At 45.0% G+C, this 25,302-nt stretch overlaps 1 protein-coding gene across 1 annotated transcript in view; it reads left to right on the top strand.

Annotated features, from left to right (window-relative positions):
* rims1b (regulating synaptic membrane exocytosis 1b) overlaps positions 1-25,302 on the top strand; it is a 56,886-nt gene that overhangs the window by 21,340 nt on the left and 10,244 nt on the right. The window contains exons 3-21 of the mRNA XM_076035511.1: positions 6,260-6,561; positions 6,955-7,841; positions 12,848-12,888; positions 12,989-13,099; positions 13,227-13,326; positions 13,502-13,625; positions 14,530-14,576; positions 14,677-14,792; positions 14,886-15,016; positions 15,587-15,758; positions 16,014-16,167; positions 18,053-18,206; positions 19,090-19,206; positions 19,673-19,735; positions 22,218-22,337; positions 22,930-23,019; positions 23,536-23,637; positions 24,078-24,143; positions 25,102-25,206. Coding sequence (XP_075891626.1) covers positions 6,260-6,561; positions 6,955-7,841; positions 12,848-12,888; positions 12,989-13,099; positions 13,227-13,326; positions 13,502-13,625; positions 14,530-14,576; positions 14,677-14,792; positions 14,886-15,016; positions 15,587-15,758; positions 16,014-16,167; positions 18,053-18,206; positions 19,090-19,206; positions 19,673-19,735; positions 22,218-22,337; positions 22,930-23,019; positions 23,536-23,637; positions 24,078-24,143; positions 25,102-25,206 — 3,002 coding nt within the window. The remainder of the gene's footprint in view (positions 1-6,259; positions 6,562-6,954; positions 7,842-12,847; positions 12,889-12,988; positions 13,100-13,226; positions 13,327-13,501; positions 13,626-14,529; positions 14,577-14,676; positions 14,793-14,885; positions 15,017-15,586; positions 15,759-16,013; positions 16,168-18,052; positions 18,207-19,089; positions 19,207-19,672; positions 19,736-22,217; positions 22,338-22,929; positions 23,020-23,535; positions 23,638-24,077; positions 24,144-25,101; positions 25,207-25,302) is intronic.

Here is a 25,302-nt window from a genome sequence, read left to right as displayed (position 1 = left end):
AATGAACGCAGACCCTCGACGCACAATGAAGCGGCGGGCAGAGCGAGCATGAGCCGCGTTGCCAGGCTGTGGGCGGGGCCTCTCCTGACCCGTCCCGACCCCTCTTCCCGTGGCTGTGGGCATGGCTGCGCCGTAAAAAGGGAGGCAAACGGAATGACGTCCCGGCCAAAATCCAAAACGATGAATGCACACGAATGCCTGCGCATGCTTTTATTGTCCTCCCCCTCCCCCTCCTCCCGCTATCTCACCCTATCCCCACCCCCGACACCACCCTCCCAAACCCCCCGACACACCCCAGATGCCTGCGTGTTTGAGACCACGCCAGCCTTGCCATGGGGAGACGGGAGGGGCCCAGATATATGTCACACTTACACCCCCACCCCTCCACCCCCCACTTGCCCCTCCCCCTCCCACCACATGCTTTGTCACTGTAAAATGTTGTCAAAGTGTTGTGTTTTTGTTTTTTTTTGGCCCCCTGCTGAGTCGTGAGAAAGCTGTGGAGAGAACGACGGGAACTTTAGTTCGTTAGCCCTCACTCGCTCTCCTTCTCTTCGGTTGGTCCGATCTGAGCAGTTGTTTTCTGTTTTGTTTTTTTGCATGGGTTCCCTCTGGGTCGTAGTCATCTGGGTACTGATAGAGTGGATTTACTGGCCGCTTAATAGGTACACCTTTCTGGTGGCTAATTCTGATACCTCCTGCAGGCATTGTTTGAAGAGTCGCTTGCTGAGAGGTTTGCTGTGCTTATCATTTAGTTTAAGCCAACACTGGAGGTAGACTCATGTGGAGGCAAGGTTGTGAAACAGGTTGGCCAATCAGGTCGGCTCACTTGACATGTTGAAACTGAGTGGACTTGCCAGTAGGGAGGCCTTAAAAGCGTTTTCAAAGAGAAGAGGAATCATTGGCTAAAGTCGGTGTGATCTTGCACAACAGCAGCAGATGAAACTGTGTTATTCTTATTCTTCTATCAGCTCCCCATCACCGACAGGAACCATAGAAATCTTTACAGTCGCATTTCTGAGCCAAAAATCCACCTGAAAGTTTCTCAGAATTCACTTTACTAGTTTTCTCTGACAACAATTTGTCTCCAGGCTGCCAACTCACCAGATATGAGATAAGCCCATCCTTATTTTCCTTTTCTTACACTGAAACACTGTGTTTTCTTTGTGTGTGTGTGTGTGTGTGTGTGTGTGTGTGGGGGGGGGGGGGGGGGGGGCGCTAAACAGAGGGCTAAATTTGTTGTTTTCTAGAGAGCTGTAGAGTGCTCGGGATAATGAACCTCCCGAGGCTGCTCCACTGGAGGATGAAATATGAAGATGTGGGGAGAAAATGGGATCTTTGAAGGAAGGATGTAGATCAGTGTCAGTGGCGTTTGGGAATGTGCACAGCATTTCACCTCCTTCTCCGTCGTCCACTGTGCTGCGGCTGTTTGTTTATATATGTTATACTGTGAGCTTTTAAAAGGCTCTCAGCAGCTCAGTGATCCTCGGACAGTCTGTCCTTTCGTAGAGAAGCACTGCCTCCCAGTGGACAGCACTCGGCCCGGGACGCACTCACACTCAGCGGTAGCTTAACACACTTACCTCGGCAGCAACCATTGCCTTTGCTATGCCTTGGTTTTAAATATAATTGAAAAGTGTAGTAAATATTTATGTTATGTCAAGCAATTTAGTGTTGGGTGATTTGAGTACATTTCTGAAGCTTTTACATTATTGGAAACCTTAACTTTACCTCTTCAGTATGTTAGTAGACATGTATGTTTATGAGAAAATTAACAGGAGAGAAATATATATATGTACATATACATATATGTATATATGTATATATATATATATATATACATATATATATATATATATATATATATATACATATATACATATATGTATATATGTATATATATATATATACATATATATATACATATATATATATATATATATATATATATATATATATACATATATATGTGTGCATACATATATACAGTATAAGCATGTATATATATGTATACATACACAATATCGCGATACTGCAACATTACGAATAATCAATTAATAAATGAATTAATTAGATTCATTTTTTAAATCAAATTAAAAATGTGTGTGTGTGTGTGAGTGTAACTTGGAGAGCTTATTTTAAGGAGGACTATTAGAGATATGACATAATGGAAGGGGTTGCTTTCACTTTATGAAGAATGTTGGCACTGATGTGTATTTTTTAGAGAATTTGTTACTAAAATGACAGGTTTGGTCTTTTTGTCTCAAATACAAATACAAATACTGGTATTTAGCAGGAATGACAGGGAAACAAGAGTGGAGGTGAGTCTTGAATCTTGTGATCTGGTGAAGCACGTGAAGCTTCCTCGCTATCCTGAGATTTTCAGAGTAAGTCAAGAAAAACTGCACGGACTCGTGGCCGCAGACAGCTGCTGGCTCTCAGCCGCCCTCGCCGCTGAATGCACTCAGCGCTGCTCTCCGAGGTGATCTACCGCCTCATTACAGGAAATGGAGCATTATGTCTTCTGCGGTCTTCTCTCTCTGCAACGTGCAGGATTCGCTGCTCCTTGCACGCCGGCCGGCCTGTTGCCTCTCACGCTGCTCCGTCTGTGCTGAGGAGGCAGCGTCGCTGCGGACACTCATCATGAAACCAAACCAACAACGTTCGATTTCGGGACTTCGGACCTTTTCTTTGAGCCTCTATGTTCCCTGACTGTATGGCTTACTCTCAGTTCAAAGACACATCGGACACCTGCACACTAGGCTGATGTGAGCGTAGATGGTCTCTCTGTGTGGCCCTGCGATAAATTGTGACCCCGTCTCCAGCCTACGATGGTTGGATGGATGGATGGATGAATGGAAGGATGGATGGATGGATTGATGGATAAATGGAAGGATGGATGGGTGGATGGATGGATGGATGGATGAATGGAAGGATGGATGGATGGAAGGATGGATGGATGGATTGATGGATAAATGGAAGGATGGATGCATGGATGGATGGATGGATAAATGGAAGGATGGATGGATGAATGGATAAATGGAAGGATGGATGGATGGATTGATGGATAAATGGAAGGATGGATGGATAAATGGAAGGATGGATGGATAGATGGATGCATGGATGGATGGATGGATGGATGGATAAATGGATGGATGGATGGATGGATAAATGGAAGGATGGATGGATGGATAGAAGGAAGGAAAGGATCACGTTCACACAACTGAGGCCCGAATGAAAGCTGACCTGAGTCACGGGCCGAGCAGAGGCCAGAGGAAGCAGAAAAATGGAAAAGAGGATGGTGGAATGAGAAAGGGAAGCACAAGATGGCAGGTTTCAACGAGTTACAGGGAAGCAGGGAGGAGAGAGAGAGTGTTTAGAGAGGGAGAGATGCAGCTGAAAGGTTTGTGCGAGATCTTGTCTGTTCTTTATTTTTCGTTGCTTTAATCGCAGTGAAGCTTTCTGTTCGTCTTGCACAGACGCATGCACACACACACGCACGCACACACACACACACGCCTCGCTCTGTCTCCTTTTCTCTCGCTGGCTAGCCGACGTGATTCCGTTTCCATGGAGAAGCGCATTTTTTAGGCTGAAAGATGTTGACATTATTTCACGAGAAGGATGGCACTGTTTAGACACACACACACACACACACACACACACACACACACACACGCATGCACAGTCGTACAGTCACATCACACACAAACACACACATGCACACTTCTCTCGCCCACAGGCAGTCGCCCACGCTGTGCTCTTTCAGGCAAGGAGGTTTCACAAATGGCCCTCACATGAACACACACACACTCACACACACACACACACACACACACACAACACACTCCATGGCAATGAGGCAGTGATATGAACTCAGATTGACACTGCCTCTGTACTTGGCCTGCTTAGCTGGATTACAGGTACATGTGTGTGTGTCGCGCGCACACACACACACACACACACACACATTCACACACACACACACACACACACACACACAGGCTTGATTCTTTTATTCCAAACACACCCTCACAGTTAGTTGAATTGAACTTGTTTATCTGTTTATTGTGTTTTCACGCTGTCCACCAACACCAGAGTCACTCCAATAAAGGATATTACATGTATTTCAGTGCCGTAACCAAATATATTTCTCTAGTTTTCTTTTTTTTTTTTTTACCTTGCTGTGTGAACAGCGGTATGTGACGTGCTTGTTTCTGTTCAGTGCTCTCAGTCAGGGATTAAGCTTGCAGATTGGATCGCTTCTTCATTACTATTGACTCCACCTATAGATGGACTCACAAGCTTCACATGCTGATGAACCCCTTGAGATGAGAGTCATCAAAAAAACAGTGAGCTGATTTACAGCTTCTAAAGATCTAAAGTAGATGTTTAGAATTATTGATTTGCATTCTGCTCAGCTTTCTATCTGCGTATGAAATTGTGAACTCAAAAGTAAAGCTGTTGCCACATTAGTAAAAAAGAATAGTATAAACATTTCATCTATATATGTTTAAATCAGTCATCTCATGGTCCCAAACTGAATATTATGTGGATATTTTTTGCTTTTTCTTTGAGTCAATCCACATAATAAAGTTATCTAAACGCAAGCTCTCGATCGAAATAATTCAAGATCAGTCGGTCATTCCTTTGAAATTTTCTTTCAAACTGAATCTAGTAAATCTATTTTCAGCAGGGTTGTACTTGTGCTGAATATCTGTTTACTTATGGCTAGATTCTGCGAGGCCATGCACACAATCTCTTGTGCTGGCAGTATTTTTTTTTCTCCTTTTTTACTTTACATAGATGGCATTATATCCCATAATGCACTGGGAGAGAAGGCAGAAGGGGAACTGTGGCATCTGGACTTAATCTCCAGTATGCAGCGCTGCCTCTGGGGGGATGATGCGGACTAGGGGCAGCGAGAGGGAGGAGGATATAGGTTAGAAGTTATGATTTGTGAGCTGGTATTGTCAGCTGATGATGAGTTGAATAATGGCGAGGAGCTGAAGGGATTAGCGGCCGCTGCTAATCTGTGGCCCCCTCAGCTGAGGTAAAGAGGTGGAGAAAGACGGAGAGAGAAAGAGACTGCAGTATGTGGCCGGCCGGGCGTCTGCCTGACAGCTGTGGGCCGTGCGGGCAGCTGATTTACTTTAGATTAGTCTGGACATGCGCCAACCAGGATTCAATCATGCCATGATGAATGCGCTTTGGCGCGCTGGGGGCTAACGGCTAAACAGGCGGCTAACAGTCCGTCCGCGCCACCGGCCGTCGGGCGGGAAACATTTCTGGTTGGGTATTTTTTCCAGAGGCTTCCACAGGTGTTTCTTCCTCCAACTTGTGGCTAGGTTGTTTTTTTTTTTTTTTTTTAGATGGAAGACAGGACATGGTCATGTTTACTCTTTCTTTGTGGATTTGTTCTCTGAAATATAAACCGTCGGGATTATAGACAGGGCGAGAGATAAATCCCGTGTTTGTGGCCAGTGGAAGCGGGGCGATATTCAATAGCCATGGCTGCATGTGAGTATTTGATGTTGTCTTAAAGGGCCGGTCATTGTGTGGGCTGAGTGTTTGTGGCTTCGTGTCGATGCATTCGACAGAATTTTAAAGGAGAACCCGGAGAATCATTACTTCGAAGGGAGCTTAGTTCTTCATGTTGGATGAAAACAACACAATATTGCACGTTAACTTTCTCGTCTCCTCTTTGCAATCTTCTGAAAATACCCCTTTTAATAAGCACTGCACACGGGCATACCCTGGACTAATCAAAAGCAGTTATACAATTTTGTGTACGCTTTGCAATGCAGAAGTGGTTACATGCCGTATGAGAACAACAGCGAAACATAACCTCTTACCTCTTACGGTTGTTGCATAAAATCTGCTCTCTCTACTCTAACGTTTAACCAAGCCATCAGGGATAGGCTGTGTGACTATCTGCTAATATTGAATTTGCTGTAACACAGGCAGGACAGCAAAGATTGCATGGGGATGAAGAGAAGATCACAGAAGATTTTTTGGGGTCATAGACTGAAGATGTTTTTACTAACAATATCTGTATCTGCCGAGCAAAACAAAACAAGAAAATGCTGCATTTACTGGCTAAAAAAAAAGCCCTAAAATAATTTGTCTTGTGTCACTGTTTGTGTCAAAGGCATGTCTAGTCACTTCTTCTTGTCAGGTAGTCTATTCATTTAGTGTGCTCCTAGAACAGACTCGAGCACACCTTGTAAACAACGTTTGTCTTTTTCCATTTCTTGTGCAGGTGATGTGGGTATGCAACCTGTGCCGTAAACAGCAGGAAATCCTCACTAAATCGGGAGAATGGTTTTCGGGGTCAGGAGGGCGGCCCGGGAGCCTGGCCAACTCCTTGAACAACCTAGCCACTGGAGGTGAGGCCCAGCGGGACAGGAAGCTACTCCGCTCCAGGTCCCAGGCTCCACCCAACACCAACGCCAACGCTGCGCTGCCCGACGGGACGCAGCCGACTGCTGCCGCCACCGCTGCCAAGGGGGCAGGGGACATCATGCTTGGTTCTCGCTCCCAAAGTGAACCACCTCGAGAAAAGTAAGACTTGAAGCCTTAATCAGGCAACGTCAGCCCCAAGCAGCAGATGTCTGTGTTTTTTAAAGCTATGACTGCTGGCTTTTGTATTTTTAATCCCTGGGCCAAAAAACACTAGATCTGTGTCTGATGTAGCTTATCCTGTGAAGCTAGGTCACGGTTTTAGTCTTCAGAGATTCTTTTCGCTTTACTTGCTTAAGTCAGCATTCATCGCTCCCTGTTCTAGTTTTAATCTGTTTATATAAAAGGTACTGAGACCTTTCAAACATGCAATACCGATTTATAAAACTCAATATTCCTCTATGAAAAAAAGCAAGCACAAATATTGGTATTCTTGAATGTGAAAGATGCACCAGTACTCTAGGTAGTAACATGTTGAATCTTCTTCTCACACAGGAAAAGGCCTGTTTCCTTCCACGAGCAGAACGGCAAAGGAGGTATGGGACGTGGAAGCGGCCGGAGACCCGCTGGGAAGCTGCCGTCTCAGTCGTCCCTCGACGAGAGAGTGGTTTCCGGGGAAAGAGACAGACGATTCGGAGACGGACGGAGACTCGAGAAGATCCACTCGCAGGACTACGAGGATGGGCAGGCGAGCCTGGGTCGATCCGAACCTCACCGAAGGCGCCCTGAGGATGAGGAGCAGAGGGAGCGGCAGCGACGCGAGGAGGAGTTCCAGAATCGTTACCGCAGCGATCCCAATCTGGCGCGATACCCAGTTAAACCGCAGAAGGAGGAGCAGGAGATGCGCATGCATGCCAAAGTGTCCAAGGTACGCCATGAACGACGACACAGCGACTTGGCCATCAACGAAGTGGGACTTGGGCCAGGCGATGGTGGAGGTGGAACGGGGGACGTTCCCGAGAACCGTCTGTGCAGGAGGGGTGTAGGTAGGGAAGGAGATCGCAAGGCCGTCCTGGAGAACCATCGGGCGTGCTCTGTGGATAGGACCGTGGGGGTTGGCGGGGAGGCTCAACCGGTTGGAGTCAGAACTGGACCTCAACCTCGGGGGCCGGCGCCCTCAGAATCGACTCAAAGCAAAGGTCGTCTGGAGCCTGGCCCTGCGCGGACCGCAAGGGAGAAGGGTGGGGACACCTTGCTGAGGAAGGACTCCCAGAGCTCGGACCAGTCGGAGTCTTTGCGGCCGCCCCCTCCGCGCTCGTACAAGAGCAAGCGCGGAGTCAACAAGAGGCAGATGTCCATCAGCAGCTCAGAGGAGGAGGGCGGCTCCACGCCCGAGTACACCAGCTGTGAGGACGTGGACATGGAAAGCGTCAGCGAGAAAGGTCAGTCGGACAGATGTGGCCACTGCACTCACACTCACACTCGTACTGAGCTAAATGCCGCTGAAGTTTCATACCTAGCACTGTTTGCTGTGGCAGCTTGGGCCTGTCGTGAGCTAGTCAGGTTGGAAATCCCACCCATCACAGGTATGATGGACAGCTGTAAATGGTCTCAAGCTAGATATACAAAGTACTAGTAGAGAAGGTGTTTGAGTCCAGAAAGGAGTTGTGATGACGTTGCAAGCTGAGGAAAACTACATAGCTCTGAGAGTTGCAGTAACTCTCTGTAACTCAGTAACATCTTGACTTATTTTTGTCCCAACAAATTCATTTTTTGCAAAATGCAAGGAAAGCATACACCTTTCAGCTGTTTGTATTACACTAATAGCCATAGATAGTGGAACCATACGCTAAATAAGTGAACGGGTCACCCACTGAGCTCATGGTGAATCGCAACCCCCGTGTGTCATCGACACCTCTTTGCTGTAGCTAAACTGCACTGTTCTCACGACAGTTCTCATTTATGTGGAGAGTCCCAGTGATTTAGGGCAGCAGATTTGGAGAATTAGGCCAGTGGCTCGCATGCTACGTAATGCTTCGCAAGCAGCCAGCTGCACCAGCCAGCCACGGGCAACCGGCTCAAAATGAGACTGGTTGCAGCTGCAAGGTTATTGCGGGCTTCTTGGCACTGATGCTTTCTTGGGCTCACCGTTATTGACACAGACATTTTTGGCCTTGCTGTTGCTTTAGTTGTAGGCGGATTTCTAAACTCTGGAGGCTCTCAGTACAGTTTGTTTCACCACATCCGTTTGTATCTTCCAGTAGGCGTGTGTGCATGTGTGCGTGTGTGCGTGTGTGCGTGTGTGCGTGTGTGTGTGTGCGTGTGTGTGTGTGTGTGTGTTGAGACATTTTAATCCAGATTAATTTCATTCAGGCTGGTGGAAGGTGTGGATTCAGATTATTAGCTACATTAGGCACTGTTTAGCTACAGAAGTACTTACAGCGAGTCAAAAGGTGTGTCTCAAATGAAATAATTAATCACATAATGTTTTGAACTTTTTTAGTGAGTTAGAATGAAGTGAATTGTATGGAATGTTCACATGCTGGAAACAATCCAGCGAAGTGGAAGGGGAGTAATAGCATTAATGTGCTAACTAAGCAGCTGGCAAGTTATTTGTTTTAATGTTGTGTGGTGTGTTTGGTTATTGTGCGATAATTCTTTTTGTCTACAACAATAATTTTATGACAGAGACTTTTTTTTTTTAACGGTATGAACACACCTTTAAATAAACAGTCACTTCTAGTAAGAGCAAAATGAAATGTGTACAATTTTGTACAACACTACGCTTTTCATGTTAAGTTGTACAGAATGTTGTGTAATGCATTTACAGACATAAACACATTAGGTTCGGTGAGGAGGTTGCCCTGGGTTAAGTGTTTTTCTGTTAACGTTTGTGGAAGAAATTACTTTTAATGGAGTGTTACTGTTATGGTGTGGGTTGGATGAATTATTTAGTGCAAACACGTCAATGCAGGAGAGGCATCAGGATTTATGAGATGCGGCGCATGCCCTCATGTCGCGTGCACACATTACCACTTATTGAAAGTGTTGATGCAGCACAATTGTTAGATTCTACCGTACATTTTCCACTTTATCTTGGTTCCTTGGAAATTTTAGCAGCGCTCCTTTGATCACTTTCTGTTGTCAGTGAGTTTTGCAGGGATATTCTAGGAGACGCAACAATAAATTCCTGGAGTAGTCATGCTCCCACTTTTGAATAATTTACTGACTGAGACTTCTTTCCCACCAACCACAGCTATCTTCTGAGTTCATTCACTCGTGCATAGGAGAGGATTTGGATGGTTTTTGCATAGTTTTTATTTGTGTGGGGGAAAAAAGAAAAAACCCTGATGGGATTCAGGACCAAACCTAAAACTTTTCATCATCATCATCATCATCGCCACACCACCATCATAATCACACATATAGTATACACAGTACCTTCATGATCATTGTTTGGCTGCTGCTGATTGTGTTTACCTTGACAGAATACATCGTTGATGGTGGATTATATGGTGGCCTGTTATTTTGCTGTGTGGATTTATTTATCTCTTTGCCTGCAGTGTAATATCCTTTTTTATATAACAATTGTTTTGATTTTCAGAAAATGTATTCATTGTCGGAGTTCACACTTACTGGCACCCCTTCTCATCCTATACAAAAAGCCTCCAACCCACATTATTTGGTTTTAGGCCTAGCCGATCTGTTGAGATCAAACAGGCAATGAAGACCATTTGCACTACAAGGTGGCAGGACTTTGGTCAGGCTTTTACTGACACCGGGCTTTGGCCATGTGATCAGATGTCAACTATACTGTACACAGACTCGCCATCCACTTGCCTCAGTTCAGGTGGCTGCTGTGATGTGAGCGTAAATGCATAAACCGTCCACCTGTTTTCGTTCGTTTTTTTTTTTTTAAGCCTTAATCACAAAACGACAGTGACGTTTAAGAGGAAGTTGTTACGTAATTTTCATGCAGAATCCTCTTTGTTCAGAATTATTGTTGTAAACTGTATTTGCGTCGTGCTTTCCTTTTCAGCCCCAGTGAGCTGCCTCCCGATGGAGCCTTTCTGCTCGAAAAGCTTTCATGACACAGCAGCCTTGAGTCTGCGTTTAGATAAAAATGTGTGTGTGTGTGTGTGTGTGTGTGTGTGTGTGTGTGTGTGTGTGTGTGTGTTTTATAAGTCCCTGGAGCCTGAATGTGAGTATGAACTTGATGTACTCCGCTGTTTTTCGTGCGGAGAGCATTAACGGAGATGTGGAGATTTTCCTCCAACAACTGGGAACTGAGTAACGGCTCACTCACACAGCATTATGTCTCAAAAATACTGCTGACTTATTGTCCCATCACAGTGCACCGTGCAAATGTGAAGTTAAGGTGGCGATAAATGCTTCAACTCTGATGGAGCATCTTAATATTTTGCAATAAAATGGGGTCAATTCAGTCGGAACGTTTTCCTGGCTTGCCAGGTGATTGGATGGTACGACTATGATAGTGTTGGTACTGCACAAATTAGCAGTGCCTTTGTCGTGAGGCCACAAACAGCACAACAGTATTGATTTTAACAGTCGTCCTATTTCAACAGTGTAACCTCCATTACAGAAATAATTAAAGAGACACTGGGGGGCCAAATTACTCACATAAGCAATACTGCCCCTATGTTCACCAAAATGAGACAATTTGTCTTTTAACCACTAAACAAACACAGGCACACACACACACACAAACACACACACACACACACACACACACACACACACCATAAATTACCATTAGATGGAACCAAATCAGTTGGATTTATTCAGAAATACACCTGGTAACCAGCACAAACATAATATTGGAAGTCATGGATGCTGATTGGTAGAATGCTGGTTGAGCCTGTTAGCACAAACTCAAGACCTCCTGTAGGCGTGAAAGGCAACACAAAATGTGTGGTGGCTAAATTATTTTTAAACAGAAAAGCTTTTGTTTTATTTTTTTTTATTTGTGTAACACAAAAAAAAATCCATTGCGTATCATAAACCCACTGCTGCTGTAACGTCCACGCTAGACAACAGCTGCTTCATCTTACCAGTAGTTGCAGCATCTGCTTCCTGTTGAACACAACTTGAAGAAAGCTGATTGAAACACCACAACAGCCTGAAAAGGCTTCAAATTGAATCTTGGCAAGACGGGTGCGGCAGATTTCAGACTTTGAAACCACATAAATCCAGCTGTCTTGCACACTTGGTCTTCTGGTAGCCAGTTCAACATAAATGGTAGAAAGATCATTCCACATCAATGCAGGTGTGTAGGTGAAATAACACAATATAGTCCCGTGACACCCAAGCATTGACACACTAGCTGTTTCTTATGAATCACTTTTAGTGCCTGCAGAGTGCTTTGATTGATCATCGGTGGGGAGAGCAGACTCGTTTTTTTCTAATCTGCCCAGTGTTTTCTTTCTTCAGAAGTGAAAATGCACAATCAGCCTACCAAAGTGTTGAGTCAGCGTACATCCTCGGAAGTGTTCTCAGTGGACTTGACCAGATTAGCTTCGCAGGAGAAACTTCGGCTTCACTTTTTTTTGTCAGATTTCCTTTCCACTCATCCTCTAAATGGTTAACCTGTGAAAGGAGACTCAATATCGCTCAATCAGAAGCACATATGCTATATACTCTTCAGAGTTTTCTTCTTTTCTTAAACTCCTGCCAAATCAACCTCCTGATCGCATTCCAGCCTCAAACGTCACACCTTGAATCCAAGGCCTGTTGAAGGTTTTTTTTTTCTGTTTTCTTTTTTAACCCCCAGCTGGTGTCGTTTTATTCATGCAGTGCCTAAGTGGCCCTGAGTGAAGCTAACCATCTGTCAGTGTTAATGAGAGATACTGTGTTAGGAGAATGCAGGTGAATCCCTGCATGAATGAAGGTAGTTGTAGTTTGATGTTGCCTTCTTCCAGTATCATGATAGTACGACTGGTGTCTATACTGATTTTCATTGACAATATACCAAAAATCTCCAGAAAAGTGTGAGGTGTCACAGAAAAATCAGGGCTTTTGTTTGGTCAATTTACACTGTTTCAATGTCCTACTTTTATAGGTTATGGTTTGATCTGAGCAGCAGATCATCCAAAGTTTTTGTAAGAGGTTGTCACAGCATAAACACATTATCTAGGGTAAGACACAGACACTGGGTTTCTTCTCCTCTGTTCAAGTGTAAAAGACGAATTATACACTTTAGAAACAGAAGGTGGATGATTCACCATTACTGTATTTACAAATATAACCAGTATGTCAGGTGGGCGATGTCTGGATGTAAAGACATAACAGATTGAAACCCTGATGATCTCAGACTATTTCTCTCTGGTCTTAAAAAGCTGAAATGACGAGGTCCCATGTGCATCTTTAGCTACAGACGTTTATTTCCTCTGGTCATGACACTCATTGGTGTCTGCTTCTCCTCCTGCAGGTGATTGGGACTGTCACGCCTTAGATCCCACAGTGTGGCATGTAAGTCTCTCTGAAGCAGGGCGTGAGAATCACGTCTGCTGACTCGGTGCAAAGTTTACACCCCTTGCACGTTCCCCTTACACATTCCCCCATTTTGCAGCATCCGGAAACATGGCAGCCGTCCAAAGAGGGCGACCACCTGATCGGACGCATCACGTTAAGCAAGAAGTCGGCCATGCCCCGCGAGGCCGGCTCCCTCCTTGGACTGAAGGTAAACAGGGAGTCTGGAGAACTTTGCTTGTGCTAAAAGTTCCAGAAGGAGAAAACAGGATCAATATTAGGAAAGATTGAAGAAGACACTCTTTGTGTTCTGTTCCCTTTGTCCTCTTGGTTTGCAGGTGGTTGGAGGGAAGATGACAGAGACGGGGAGACTTGGGGCCTTTATCACCAAAGTCAAGAAAGGCAGTCTGGCAGATGTTGTGGGACACCTGCGAGCAGGTGCAAATCCAAAGGCTGAGTTATTCTATGGGTGTGGTGCTTTGGCCAAGACAAACCAGTTTGGTCTAAAATAGAGAAAAATATGTAGCAAGACATGGAAAACAGGAAAAGACGGACAGGTGGAGTTGTTGGGATCGCTGATGATCGCTGTATGTGTCGGCTAAATTGGTTGCAGGTGACGAGGTGCTGCAGTGGAACGGCAAGTCGTTACCAGGGGCAACAAAAAAAGAAGTATACAATATTATCCTGGAGTCCAAGGCTGAGCCTCAAGTGGAAATAGTCGTCTCAAGGCCTATCGGGTGAGAATGTACCCAGTGACTGTGTTATTGCCTGTGCCATAAAAACATTTAATCGATGGAGTCGTGTTATTTCTGACAGACACTCTTGGTATGTCTTCTTCCTCTATCTAAAAGCTCTATCCACCGCATTATGTCCAAAAACCTCTTGAGAAAAGTGTTTAGAGCCCACCAGTAAGTAGTTTTGATCACAGGCTTGCTCCTCCCTCGGTCCCCAACCTGAAATCCTGAGGAAGTTCCCTGTTTGCCAGCCAACCTCTTCTCCTTTTCTCAACACCATGTTTTATTTGACGTAAAACATATTGGACCGACTGCTTGCTGACTTTTTGTTTTCTGTTGTTGACCGTGATGAGCCTTTTACTCATTCATTTTCTAAAGGTCCTACATTGTGCCTTTTTCCGATCTTTGTTTTTCACCTCTGATTTCCAAGAAGCAGCCATGGAAAATGACTATAAATGCTCTATAAATCTTCAGAGAATGACATGTTTCTTATATCACGTTTGTTCACCCTCCTTCTACTTGAAATAGTGATTTTTAGCTTCCCAATAAAATTGGCTCTTGTTGTACCTTCAACGTGATTTGTAGAAGACACAGACTTGGAACACTTCGCCGGGAGCTGTTGTCACTGCTCATTGTGACATTGCAGTGGAATATTTTTCGGGAACTGTGTGTTGCAGCACACATCTTCTGATAAGTGTATCTGGCAAAATGAGCCAAAGATGGAGTTTTCTTACTTCTTGTTAGTTCATTGACAATTGGAGACACATATGACTGAAAAACATTGGCGAAGGATTTTGGACAATATGGGACCTTTAAAAGATGGATGTGCACCAGATAGATATTATAGATATATTTTGAACAGTTTTCCTTTTTCTGCGTAGTTCTCTTGACTCTTTCTTTCTCACAGAGACATCCCACGAATCCCAGAGTCGTCCCACCCTCCTCTAGAATCTAGTAAGAATTCACTCAAGTTTATCTTTTATTTGGATTATCACACGCCTTTTCTTCAAACCTTTGGTTGTGAACGATACCTGTTTAACACTTTGTCAAACAGCGGGCTCCAGTTCTTTTGAGTCGCAGAAGATGGACCGTCCGTCCATATCAGTGATGTCCCCCACCAGTCCCGGTGCCCTGCGAGACCTTCCTCTCGTGCTGCCTGGACAGCTCTCTGTGAGTGCCACACTGGCTCAAAACCAACCATGTGGCTCAATATGAGACGGTTACATGGATGCCAACTCTCCTCCCCCCACTTGATATTTACAGGTGAAGCTGTGGTACGACAAGGTGGGCCATCAGTTGAACGTCAACGTTCTTCAAGCCATAGATCTGCCAACACGACCAGACGGACGGCCTCGGAACCCCTACGTCAAGATGTACTTCCTGCCAGACAGAAGGTATCTATTATCTGGGAGAGGAAGGTTATGTCTGCGCTGGTGTTTGTTTTTGCACCTAAACAGGCATGGACTTTGATGAATCTTTCTATAAGGGAGAAGGCAGGAAGGGCAGTCTTGTTTCTTGTTGATGATTATGGTCTTATGGTCTGGATCGGGAAACATTTCAAATGACATTCCCTTTTATGATTATATATACAATATATTCCCATTTATTTTTTCAGATTTTTAAATCTTTACCAAAATCATGAAGATTAACAAGTCTTTAACAATTTTACATGACCACAGATACTGAAACTGCACGTCTGCCATTGATAGCGATGATTCCACAGGGGGATTCCAGAAACATTAGCTCTTATGGACATTCATACGCAACAATTATACTTTGGTGGAGGATAATCGTGTTCGTACTGGGGCGCCCAGCAACAAAAAAGCCAAAATCCTGACAGATCAGGGAGGCGCCAACTCAACCTTGAACATTCAATTTCTGTCTTATGGAACTGTTAACATTCTTTAGGAATCCCACCGGAACCTCTATTAACTTGGTTCTGTGTGTTGTTATCTTTGTTGCAGTGATAAAAGTAAACGGCGGACTAAGACAGTCAAGAAGAGCGCCGAGCCTAAGTGGAACCAAACCTTCATCTACTCCCACGTTCACCGACGGGACTTCAGGGAACGCATGCTCGAGATCACAGTGTGGGATCAGCCCAGAGTCCAAGAGGAGGAGAGTGAATTCCTGGGAGAGGTGGGGAATCCAGCATGGCCATTGGACCGCTGCTAAATCATCCAGGCCTCACCTTTTGCTCAAATACATTAAGTGAATATTAATTAATAGGTACTAGCTCCTGGTTTTATTTCTCAAGACTCAAAAGAAGATGAACTTCTCGCCATGCAGATCCAAATGCTAATTCATATAGTCAGAGCACATGGATGTTTATTTAGAGCAGCAGATCCTCAGGAGATCCCAACCCAACTCATTTTTGACCTCACCCTCGCCCAGATCTTGATCGAGCTGGAGACGGCCCTGCTGGACGACATGTCTCATTGGTACAAACTGCAGACCCACGACTCCTCCTCCATACCTCTTCCCCAGCCGTCCCCGTACCTCCCGCGCAGACACGTGCACGGAGAGAGCCCCAGCAAGAAGCTACAGAGTATGTTTTTGCATCAAACAGCATTGCCCCGTGTTGCCAGATGCTAACCTGTGTGCATTTTGTGCTAGTGCGACTTAATCCCTCCTTTATGAACTCTCAGTGTGTAAGAAAACCTGTCCTTTGTGTCTGACAACAGGACATGTCAACCTTACCCTGTCCTCTGTGTGTGTGTGTGTGTGTGTGTGTGTGTGCGTGTGCGTGTGCGTGTGCGTGTGTGTGTGTGTGTGTGTGTGTGTGTGTGTGTGTGTGTGTGTGTGTGTGTGCGTGTGTGTGCAGGGTCCCATCGCATCATTGATACAGAGTTTGATGATGGTTTGTTGGTAGTGACTAAAGGTGGGTGGGGGGCATGTCTCCTGGTCTTAGTCCGCTCAGCACTGGAGGAAGGACTGTTCTCTCTCCTCACTTTTACAAATCTCGAAGAAATTAATCTTCCTCGTGTTGGCACCGATGCAACACAATGAGATTCGCAAGCACATCCTGTCGCGCAGCCTCCTGGCTGTCTCAGAACTGTCTCGTGCACCGAGGCCTTCGGAGACCCGCCTGTCCTCCTCTGCTGGGCTGTAGAAACACTGATGCACCGAGTGCATGTTAGACTGTAGAGCTGCACTGGTTCACTGCCTTCTCACTGAGTTTCCTGCATGCTTAAGACAACGCAACATTGTTTTCCTACCTTAAAAATGGCAGTTTCAGAATCTTTTTTTTTCACTGACTTGTAACCAGCCGAACGACACCCCTGTCGCTGACACGTCGCCCCCTGCTGACCTGGTGGACAACTGGATAATCTTATTTGCCTGCACCACCTTGCCACACCTTTGCTACATACTCTTCCTCTCTGTCTCTCCTCCCCCAACATCTTCTGTGGTCTTTCTGAGCTTGCTTGTCATGGCAAGAGTTGAGGATTAGGCTTTGCCAAGTCAACCAGGCAGAGTTTTATAGCACTGTACAAGGCCAGCAGGGTGCGCTGTGTCAGTGTCACTGTACCAGTGTCTTTGTTACAAGTCAATGATTTTGGAAGTAACAATTTATATAGTAGAAGAACCATTCACAGCTGCTTTGAATTCTGGACAGATGTTGCTTACTTTGCCGAAAGGACAAGAAAACATGTTCAGCTAAATCAGTGTTATTTTTAACACTTTTTTCTTTGTTTTTTTTCCCACTACGACTGCTTTTCTGTGACTGTTTCTGTCCTGCAGTTTGACAAATTGGCACAATGCCTGCTCCCACGTTGCAGTCATTTGATAGGTGTAACATTCTACTCCAATGCGAACACAAACATTTTCACACTTTAAACATGTGCTAAGGTACATCCTGTAAAGGGTGAATGATTAATTAAATTCTTTACCATCTGTTTTGTTTTGTTTTGTTTTTTACGCAAAAAAAACTGAATTCTGCTCCACCTTTACACAGAAATTCACGTGCAATTAATAATAATAAAAAAAAAAAATCGACATCTTCTCCATCATTGTTCTAGTCGATTCCATGTCTTTGGCTTCTAAATGTCCATCTACACGTGACAAGGCTGTCGGGCTCTCGTGGGTGCTGTAGTGTAGTCTTTGTTGTCAGTGTCGACGCATTTCTAGACCTTTTAGTTGCAGAAGCACTGACTGATCATCTGGCGAGATGATGCTGGAGTCTGAGACCGATCTCAGACGTGACACTGCAGAAACAGTCGGCTCCTGGGAACAGCTGACATGACCAGCTAGCCAGTGCGCTAGCTGGTCATTAGCCTGTAAAACATTGCGCAGTGATGTTCTACAACGGTCGGCATCAGTAGTCGGTAGCACCGTGCACACAACTGGAAACATGTTTGTGTGTGTCTGCTTTTCAGGCCTGTGCACGCGTGTGTGTATACATACTGAATTTGTGTTTGTGTGCGTGTGTGTAGATGCAGAGCGTAACTCCAGGGAGAGGGAGCGTGGCAGCACTCTGGCTGTGCCGGAGCAGCAGCGTCCCGTCCAGCACCGCTCTCGTTCAGTGTCTCCTCACAGAGAAGACTCCTGCAGGGCCCGGTCCAGGCCCGCGCACGTGCCCATGCAAAGGTCAGCGGCACACACTCGGTGTCAGTGTGGTAAAATTCTATAATATTAAAACAAAATGACGGATTTTTGGTTGTTTTCATTAGTTTCTTTTTTTCTTTAATCCGATTCCAATATTCCAATATTCTGTAAATTTTAGCCTTCTGTTTAAAGCCTCAATGAAATGTATCTGAGTGATATCACTCATGCTTTGAGAACCCGGTGAGACACACATAACATGCAAGCATCCCACACAGAAAGGCCTGAGGTCCAGGGATCAGCCTTCTTGCTGTGACCCTAGCCTCTTTATAAATGTAATTCAATTTACATTATTTTCATTTCTACGCAGATTACGGACCAGTGACACAATTATGCCTCCCAGACTCCTGAATTTAATTTGATTTAATTTAATTTTTAAGGAGTTTTTTTTATGTCCTTTTTCAAATACACATCAGTTTCCATACCAGCTTCTTCCCAAGCTCAGGGTCACGGGGGTCTGCTGGAGCCTATCCCAGCTGTCATAGGGCGAAGGCAGGGTGACACTCTGGACAAGTCGGCAGTTCATCGCAGGGCTACATAGTTTCCAATTGACCTCACATGCATGTTTTTGGATTTTGGGAGGAAGCCGGAGAACCCGGAGAGAACCCATGCAGACACAGGGAGAACTTGCAAACTCCACACAGAAAGGTCCCAGGCCCGGAATCGAACTCATGACCTTAGGCGGCAGCGCTGACCACTACACTACTACACTACACCACTACACCACTGTGTCGCATCAGTTTCAAATATCAAAAATATTAAAAATGATTGTGTTCTGTCAGACCCTACCTGGAGCACAATTCACGGGCTGAGATTTATATCGCGCTCGAAACGGCCATTAACGTGGCACATCTCTCATTTGTATCAGGAGCCTGGATGAGATCCACCAGAACCGCCGTCACTCCCCCTCCCCCTCCCGTTACCATGACGCCCGCTTGGAGCACCAGCGCTCTGGGGATTCGGACTACGAGTACTCTGAGGACAGGTAACCTGCAGCTCTCACCTGTAGGGGGCATCAGGGAGGCGAAGGACGTACATTCTCTTATTTTACAAGTGTCTATATACATCAATACATTAAATAATGCTACATTATTAAGAAACAATAAATTCAAGACCCAGGAATAATCAGAGTTAGATTTCATTAGAAATTAGTTACGCCAAAGGATTTATTCTTTAAAATATGTTTTGCCGTTATATATGTCTTGGCGAACCAGTGTGAACTATTTTATTGCCAAACTAATACTGACTAATACGACTAACATGTAAATGAGCACCTTATGCTGTCTTGCATCATTCTGAATGCAGACTTTGAATTCTCAAGACTTTGACTTCTTGGTTTTTTTTAAATCTCACTCATAAATTTTCTTTGCCTTGTCTGAGTTGCCATCCTCCTCTGTTGTGTTTTCTCGGGTTGTTTGACATTTGTTCATCCATCGTCATGGCACTGACAGTGAGGTCCTGGAGATGCACAGGTCTATCCGGGGCGGGAGTGCTGAGTGCCTGCACACAAACAGGTAAAAATAGGAAACAATAATGATGATGAAAATAATGACACCAAACAAACAAACAAACTTTTTTTTCCTTTCTTAATGAAATCCGTTGATGACATTTTCATCTTCACTATGTTTTAACAACTCCATTTTAACGCTTAATGTTCTTTTTTCTTTTTTTTAATCTCGAATGAACTGTAGTTGGCTTTCAGATACACTCGCTTTCCAAATGCTGTGATTGCATGAAGTTAAAAGTAGCAAAATGAGGATTAGCCCAAAGAATGTGCCTAAATTCATGTTCTGACCGCTGCCCATCGCTACACTGTGTCTCGAAACACACTCTGATCATTGTGGAGCCTGTTGTGACCTGTAGTAAAGGTCTTTTGACTGATAGTTTTTTTTTTCCTTTTGTGCGATGGAGTGTTCACTCAGAGCAGCTGTGTCTTTTTTTTTTTTGTCATCCATCTTTCTTTCTCTGGTCTTGCTTCACGTGTCCACTCGTACAACCAGGGGCTTAGGTAGACACAGCAGCCACACGCTTCCCCCCAAAATGCCCCTGTTAGTAAATGGTATCCATAAAGACATTTACAGGTAAGCACTGAGTGTGAAGGACAGCGATGCTTTCCCCCCTCTATGTGCCGGCCCAGCTTTCCCACACTCATCCGCGGAGTTGGTGGATCACTCAGTTGTGCTGGTGACCCTTTAACCCTGAGCGTCCCCCCAGTGCGCCGTGCTGCTTCTCATTCCTGTGACTGTTTGTGACAGTTTGCTTGCTCATGGTGCTGCCTTTGCAAAACAAAATGCTCCGGCTATTCTCCAAATCACATACTTTCTTGGTTATTTTTATACTATGCTATGCTATTTGGCAGACTTAAATGCGGTACAACATTTTAATGTGGTGGTCTAGTGCCATTTTGCAGTCATCAGTAGTAAGAGGTAAAGAAGTAAGTGGTGAAGACAGAACACACATCGTGTAATGTGCTACTGCAGCAAGGAGTAATTTAGCTAGCCAGCAGATCTTTGCATTAGCTAGCAAGCTAACATCATTATGCCTCACCTGCTACATCTCTAATATGCCGTTTGTTGTTACCATCATTTTGCATTTTTCAGCGCAAACACACCGTTTGTGTTGTAGCGCTTAGAATACTATATTTGAGTGTAGAAGTATGTGATTTGGGACAAATGTATTGTGTTGCATTTCCTCCTTGCTTACTGTGGTGCAATCCTCATCTCATCCGTAGCTGAAGTATTTTGAAAGTGATTTTGAGGCTAATTCTCTGGCTGCTGGGTAGTTTGTTCTAGACTGTGTAGATTGTGAAGAGCACTAGATGATAAACTGGACTACATTTTTACATTGTATTTACCTTTTTTGCCTGTCTTTTGCCTTAAGTTAAGGCTATTGTCAGTGTCAAAATTAGCATTTAGCTCAAGAGGCATGGTACTTATTCATATCGTCACACTGCTGCCAGTGTGGCTTTTGCCCTTTATTTTTAATATCAACTAAAAAATGGCAAGTCACTTTATGAAGAGAGGATTTAATTTGATTATTTAAACTTAATTATTTTTCCTCAATCAAAAGATGAAATCATGGACACAAATTTCAGGCATCGCATCACACAGTGATGACTGCAACTGGTTGAAAAAGCTCTCCAGGGTATAAATAATATTTAATTTGCTGTAAATGTGCTAAAACATATATTTTTTTAAAAAACAGTGCTTTCCTTCATTTTTTTTCTGTTGCTAAACCTCATTTGTGTCAGACTGTTCTATCACATTAATACACTTCCATTTGAATTCCGGCCCTCCTCCACCCTGCTGTAAAACACCGCAGACCCATCATCATCTGTCATGTTTGGTGTAACGCACCACCCGCACGTACTCCGGACGCACGCTGGCTTTCTGTGGCCGACATTTCCTCCATTTCTCTCCTCTAATCCCTTTCCTGGTTTTTCTCCTATACAATTTATAGATTAAGCCCTGCTTGGTTTCCTCGCCACGTGCCGCCCGGATGGCTTTAGATCTGTAGATGTGTGTTACGCAATCGGCATTACGTGTAATCTCCCGCCACTGTATACAGTATGTGTGTGCATGGAGAAGGAAGAGAGGAACCCTTACGTAATGGGTTCCTCACTCCGAGGCCGCAGACGGAAAACAGGCTTCACCTTGTGTTTTCCTCCACTGAGTTGTATAAATACATAGATCGAACATACTCTATATATTGGAGGCCGCCCGGTCTTTTGTTGACCAGTAACTGAAAATTTTCACGCACAAAAAGTCGGGACAGGAAACCAGATTCCCACTTGCGTGTCGCTTCCCTTTTGTTCTCTCCTGCCATTCATGTGTCTTGCGTGTTTTCATATTTTTTTTAACATCTGCTTAAATCTGCCTCTTGCATGTGTTTCTTTCCTTTTATTTGTTTTTTCTTTGCCTCCCGGTGCATGCCGGCGCCATTTTTTTTGGTTTTCACACGCTCATGGGCGGGGCCACTGGCAACTCCACCCCCTAGCTCCACCCTCCCCGCATGCCTAAAGAGCAGGCCACCCCGGCGGCCAGACAGGGCGGGCACCATGCCCCGTAGCATCCTCACCCACCGCGTGCTCAGGTTCACTGACGAGGTCGCCGTTAGGTAAGAACACACAGCCCAGTCCGCCCTTGCACCCCCATCCAGCCCAAACCCGGATCCCGCCCCAACACCAACCCTTCCAGTCTTCTCACCCTTCCGACGATATAACGCAGAGGATTACTGGCAGCGAATAAAACAAACGCGCTCGACTCCCTAAGTCCCTGTTTTCATCTGGCCATAAATGTTGCAGTGTCATGCTACGTCGTGCAGCCAACCATCTGTTGACCTGAACACACACACACACACACACACACACACACACACACACACACACACACACACACACACACACACACACGCACACACACACACACACAGTGACCCTTCCCTTCATCCATGTGGTCTCCAGTGTTTTGACCCTGAGAAAAACGGGCGACTCTGACGCTGTAACATGTTCCTGATTTCTTCTTCTCTGTTCTCTCCAACTCTTCATCTGCACACTGTTCCTCTCTTCCTTTGCCTACCTCTTTCTCATCACCCCTCTCTCTCTTTTTGTCTCGCCTCCTTCATTACTTCCTCCCTGACACTCCTCTCCCCTTCTCTCCTCCATCCTCCCCGCTCCTGCTCTCTCTGCTGCCACGCTGTGGCGGCGCAGTGACCTACAGCCATCGTTGGACAGGGTAAGGAGCGCCAGCACCACGTGTCTGAGGCCGGACACCAGTTTCCACTCCTACGACAGAGACAGGTATCATAAATAAATTAATAACATATAAATAAAAAATGAGATGACTGTTTTTGATCAAAACAGAAAAAAAAACGTCACTCTTCTTCACAGTAGCTTTTATTTTTTTTCATATCCAGCATTTTTGCACTGCATCTTTTTACCCCTGCTCATGTCACACGTCTCTTTCATTCATAAGATGGAGTCACCATTGCACACTAACCTTCACAGTTTTATTTTTTAAGGCACACTGCTCTAGCCGTTAGCTAGTTAGCTTAGCATTGTACACGCAGGAATATACCATAAATTAGGGTCTGAGCTAAAGATTTCCTCATGTAAGGCTCTCACAGGCTCTTGCTTGTCTCAGTAAAAGAGCACCAGGGATTTTTCCAGAGGAAAAACACTGGTTGTTATCACCCATCCTCCAGCATAGCTTCAAGTAACCCTGAGGTTGAAAGACAATTCACGGTTTCCGACCCTCGACTGTTCCTACAACCACCGGTGCACTCACTTTGGAATTATCCTCCTCCAACCCTTTAGGTGCTCCATCATTTTCCCCCGCAAGACCCCCCCCAAACCCAGCCCCAGTCCCAGCCCCAGCCCCAGGATCTTAGTAGAACTTGTGGCCCCTGAGGAGGACAGGTACACCAGGCCCGTCTGTCTACCTGCTCTTCCCTCTGAAGCCCATCTTGCTGCTTCCTCTGCTGTCCTCTCCAAACGATAGCGCGGCACAGATCCCGCAGTCGCACTTTTCTTTTCATTTTTACTTTCCTTTCCTCCTATAAATATTTGTGTCCCGGAGCTGAGAAAATCCCCCGCACCTTTCATTCTGCCGCACCTGCTCTCCCTGCTGAGTGCCGCCTCTCTGCCTTTAAAGTTGTTATTCCTGGTGGGAAGATGCACAAATTCTCCACTGCACTGCTTTCACAAGCCACAAAAAACCAAAGCAAAGCAAAACTTCAGCTTGTGGGCCTTTTGCATCAATCCAGCACGTCAGTCTGCGTTGAGTTTTGTCACTGCGCCGTCATCCTTCTCCGTGTTGTGTTTTGTTTCTCTCCCTCTGTCTGCGGCTGCTGAAACAGGCAGTGTAGCAATCCCTCAAGTGCAAACTGTAAGAGAGGCAGCCAGAAAAGCCTGGAGGGCGACAGGTGAGACCATCCATCCACCGTCACGCTGTCAACTCACTCACTGTCCCTGTCTCTCATCTCTGTCTCCCTTTTTGCGTTTTCGTTCACATCCTTTTCTTTTCAAATCCTGAAAGGGTGGTTAACCCAAACGTGCCTCCAAACCTGTGAGGGGAAGATATGAATGTGAAATGTAACACATTGATCTGGATACAGGCCTTTTGCAATGTCACAGAGGGAACTGATATGTCTCCCGTGTCAGCGGCCAGACTAGACAGTGCTGACTTAGCGACACAGAACTCAGTCTTTTAATTATACAATTTGACATCTTGAAATTTATCCTAATATCAGAAGTGGGCCATATAAAAATTGAGGTCAAAATCTTTGAAAAGACTGACTGTAAAAATTACAGTTTGCTTTATTTTGCATTGTGTGTGTGTTGAACTTTTATGAAGGAATTAGTAAAAAATATGGATCTACAGAGCAAAATATTTGACACATCTGAACATATGTAGCCAATTGCCTTTGCATTTAATAGGTATTGTCAACCTACTTTACAAATTTGATGATGGCATCATCACCAAGCCAAGCTGCTTCTGCAACTGAGAATGTGGCGACACCGATCAAAGGTGTTTTCGGGGGAATTTGGTGGAGAGTCTGACTTTTATGCAAATAAGTAGCTGTGTTGTGGAACGTTGTGCAAATGGGTAGAATGATGAAACCTTGAAGAAGTTGAGTTGGAAGCAGAACAGCGATCTGCTATATTCTCTAAAAAATATTGAACTACAGTTTAAATTAATACAGTTATTAGAACCTGTGACCATGCTATTTTGTATTCCAATCTCGAGAACAACAACCAAACATTTTTCCAATAATTAAGTTTGCAGCAGAAAATGAATTATCTACAAAACCCAAAGATGCGTGTAAATGTTGTTCTCTGATCTAATTTGAATGAGTATTTCTTCTTGTTTGCTGACGGCAGCCGAATCCAGCCCACCTCTATCCTGAGGGGCAGTAGGGGCCCCCTCAGGCCCTTTGGCCAAAGTGGTCCGGTCGGGTTGTGTTCCAACTCTCTTCGGCTCGACAGGTGCATGCCGCTGTCAAGCGTCACTCCTGCCCCTCCTGTGTGCTCACTTCCTGTCTGCTCCCCCGTCAGTGTTGTCGTACCGTTTGCACAAGTGGA

Source organism: Nelusetta ayraudi, unplaced genomic scaffold (genome assembly GCF_046127955.1).
Source record: "Nelusetta ayraudi isolate G7.1 ecotype Tasmania unplaced genomic scaffold, CSIRO-AGI_Nayr_v1 ptg000004l, whole genome shotgun sequence".
NCBI lineage: Eukaryota > Metazoa > Chordata > Actinopteri > Tetraodontiformes > Monacanthidae > Nelusetta > Nelusetta ayraudi.
The sequence above is the reverse complement of the archived record's forward strand: the minus strand, read 5'-3'. Positions and strand labels throughout refer to the sequence as shown.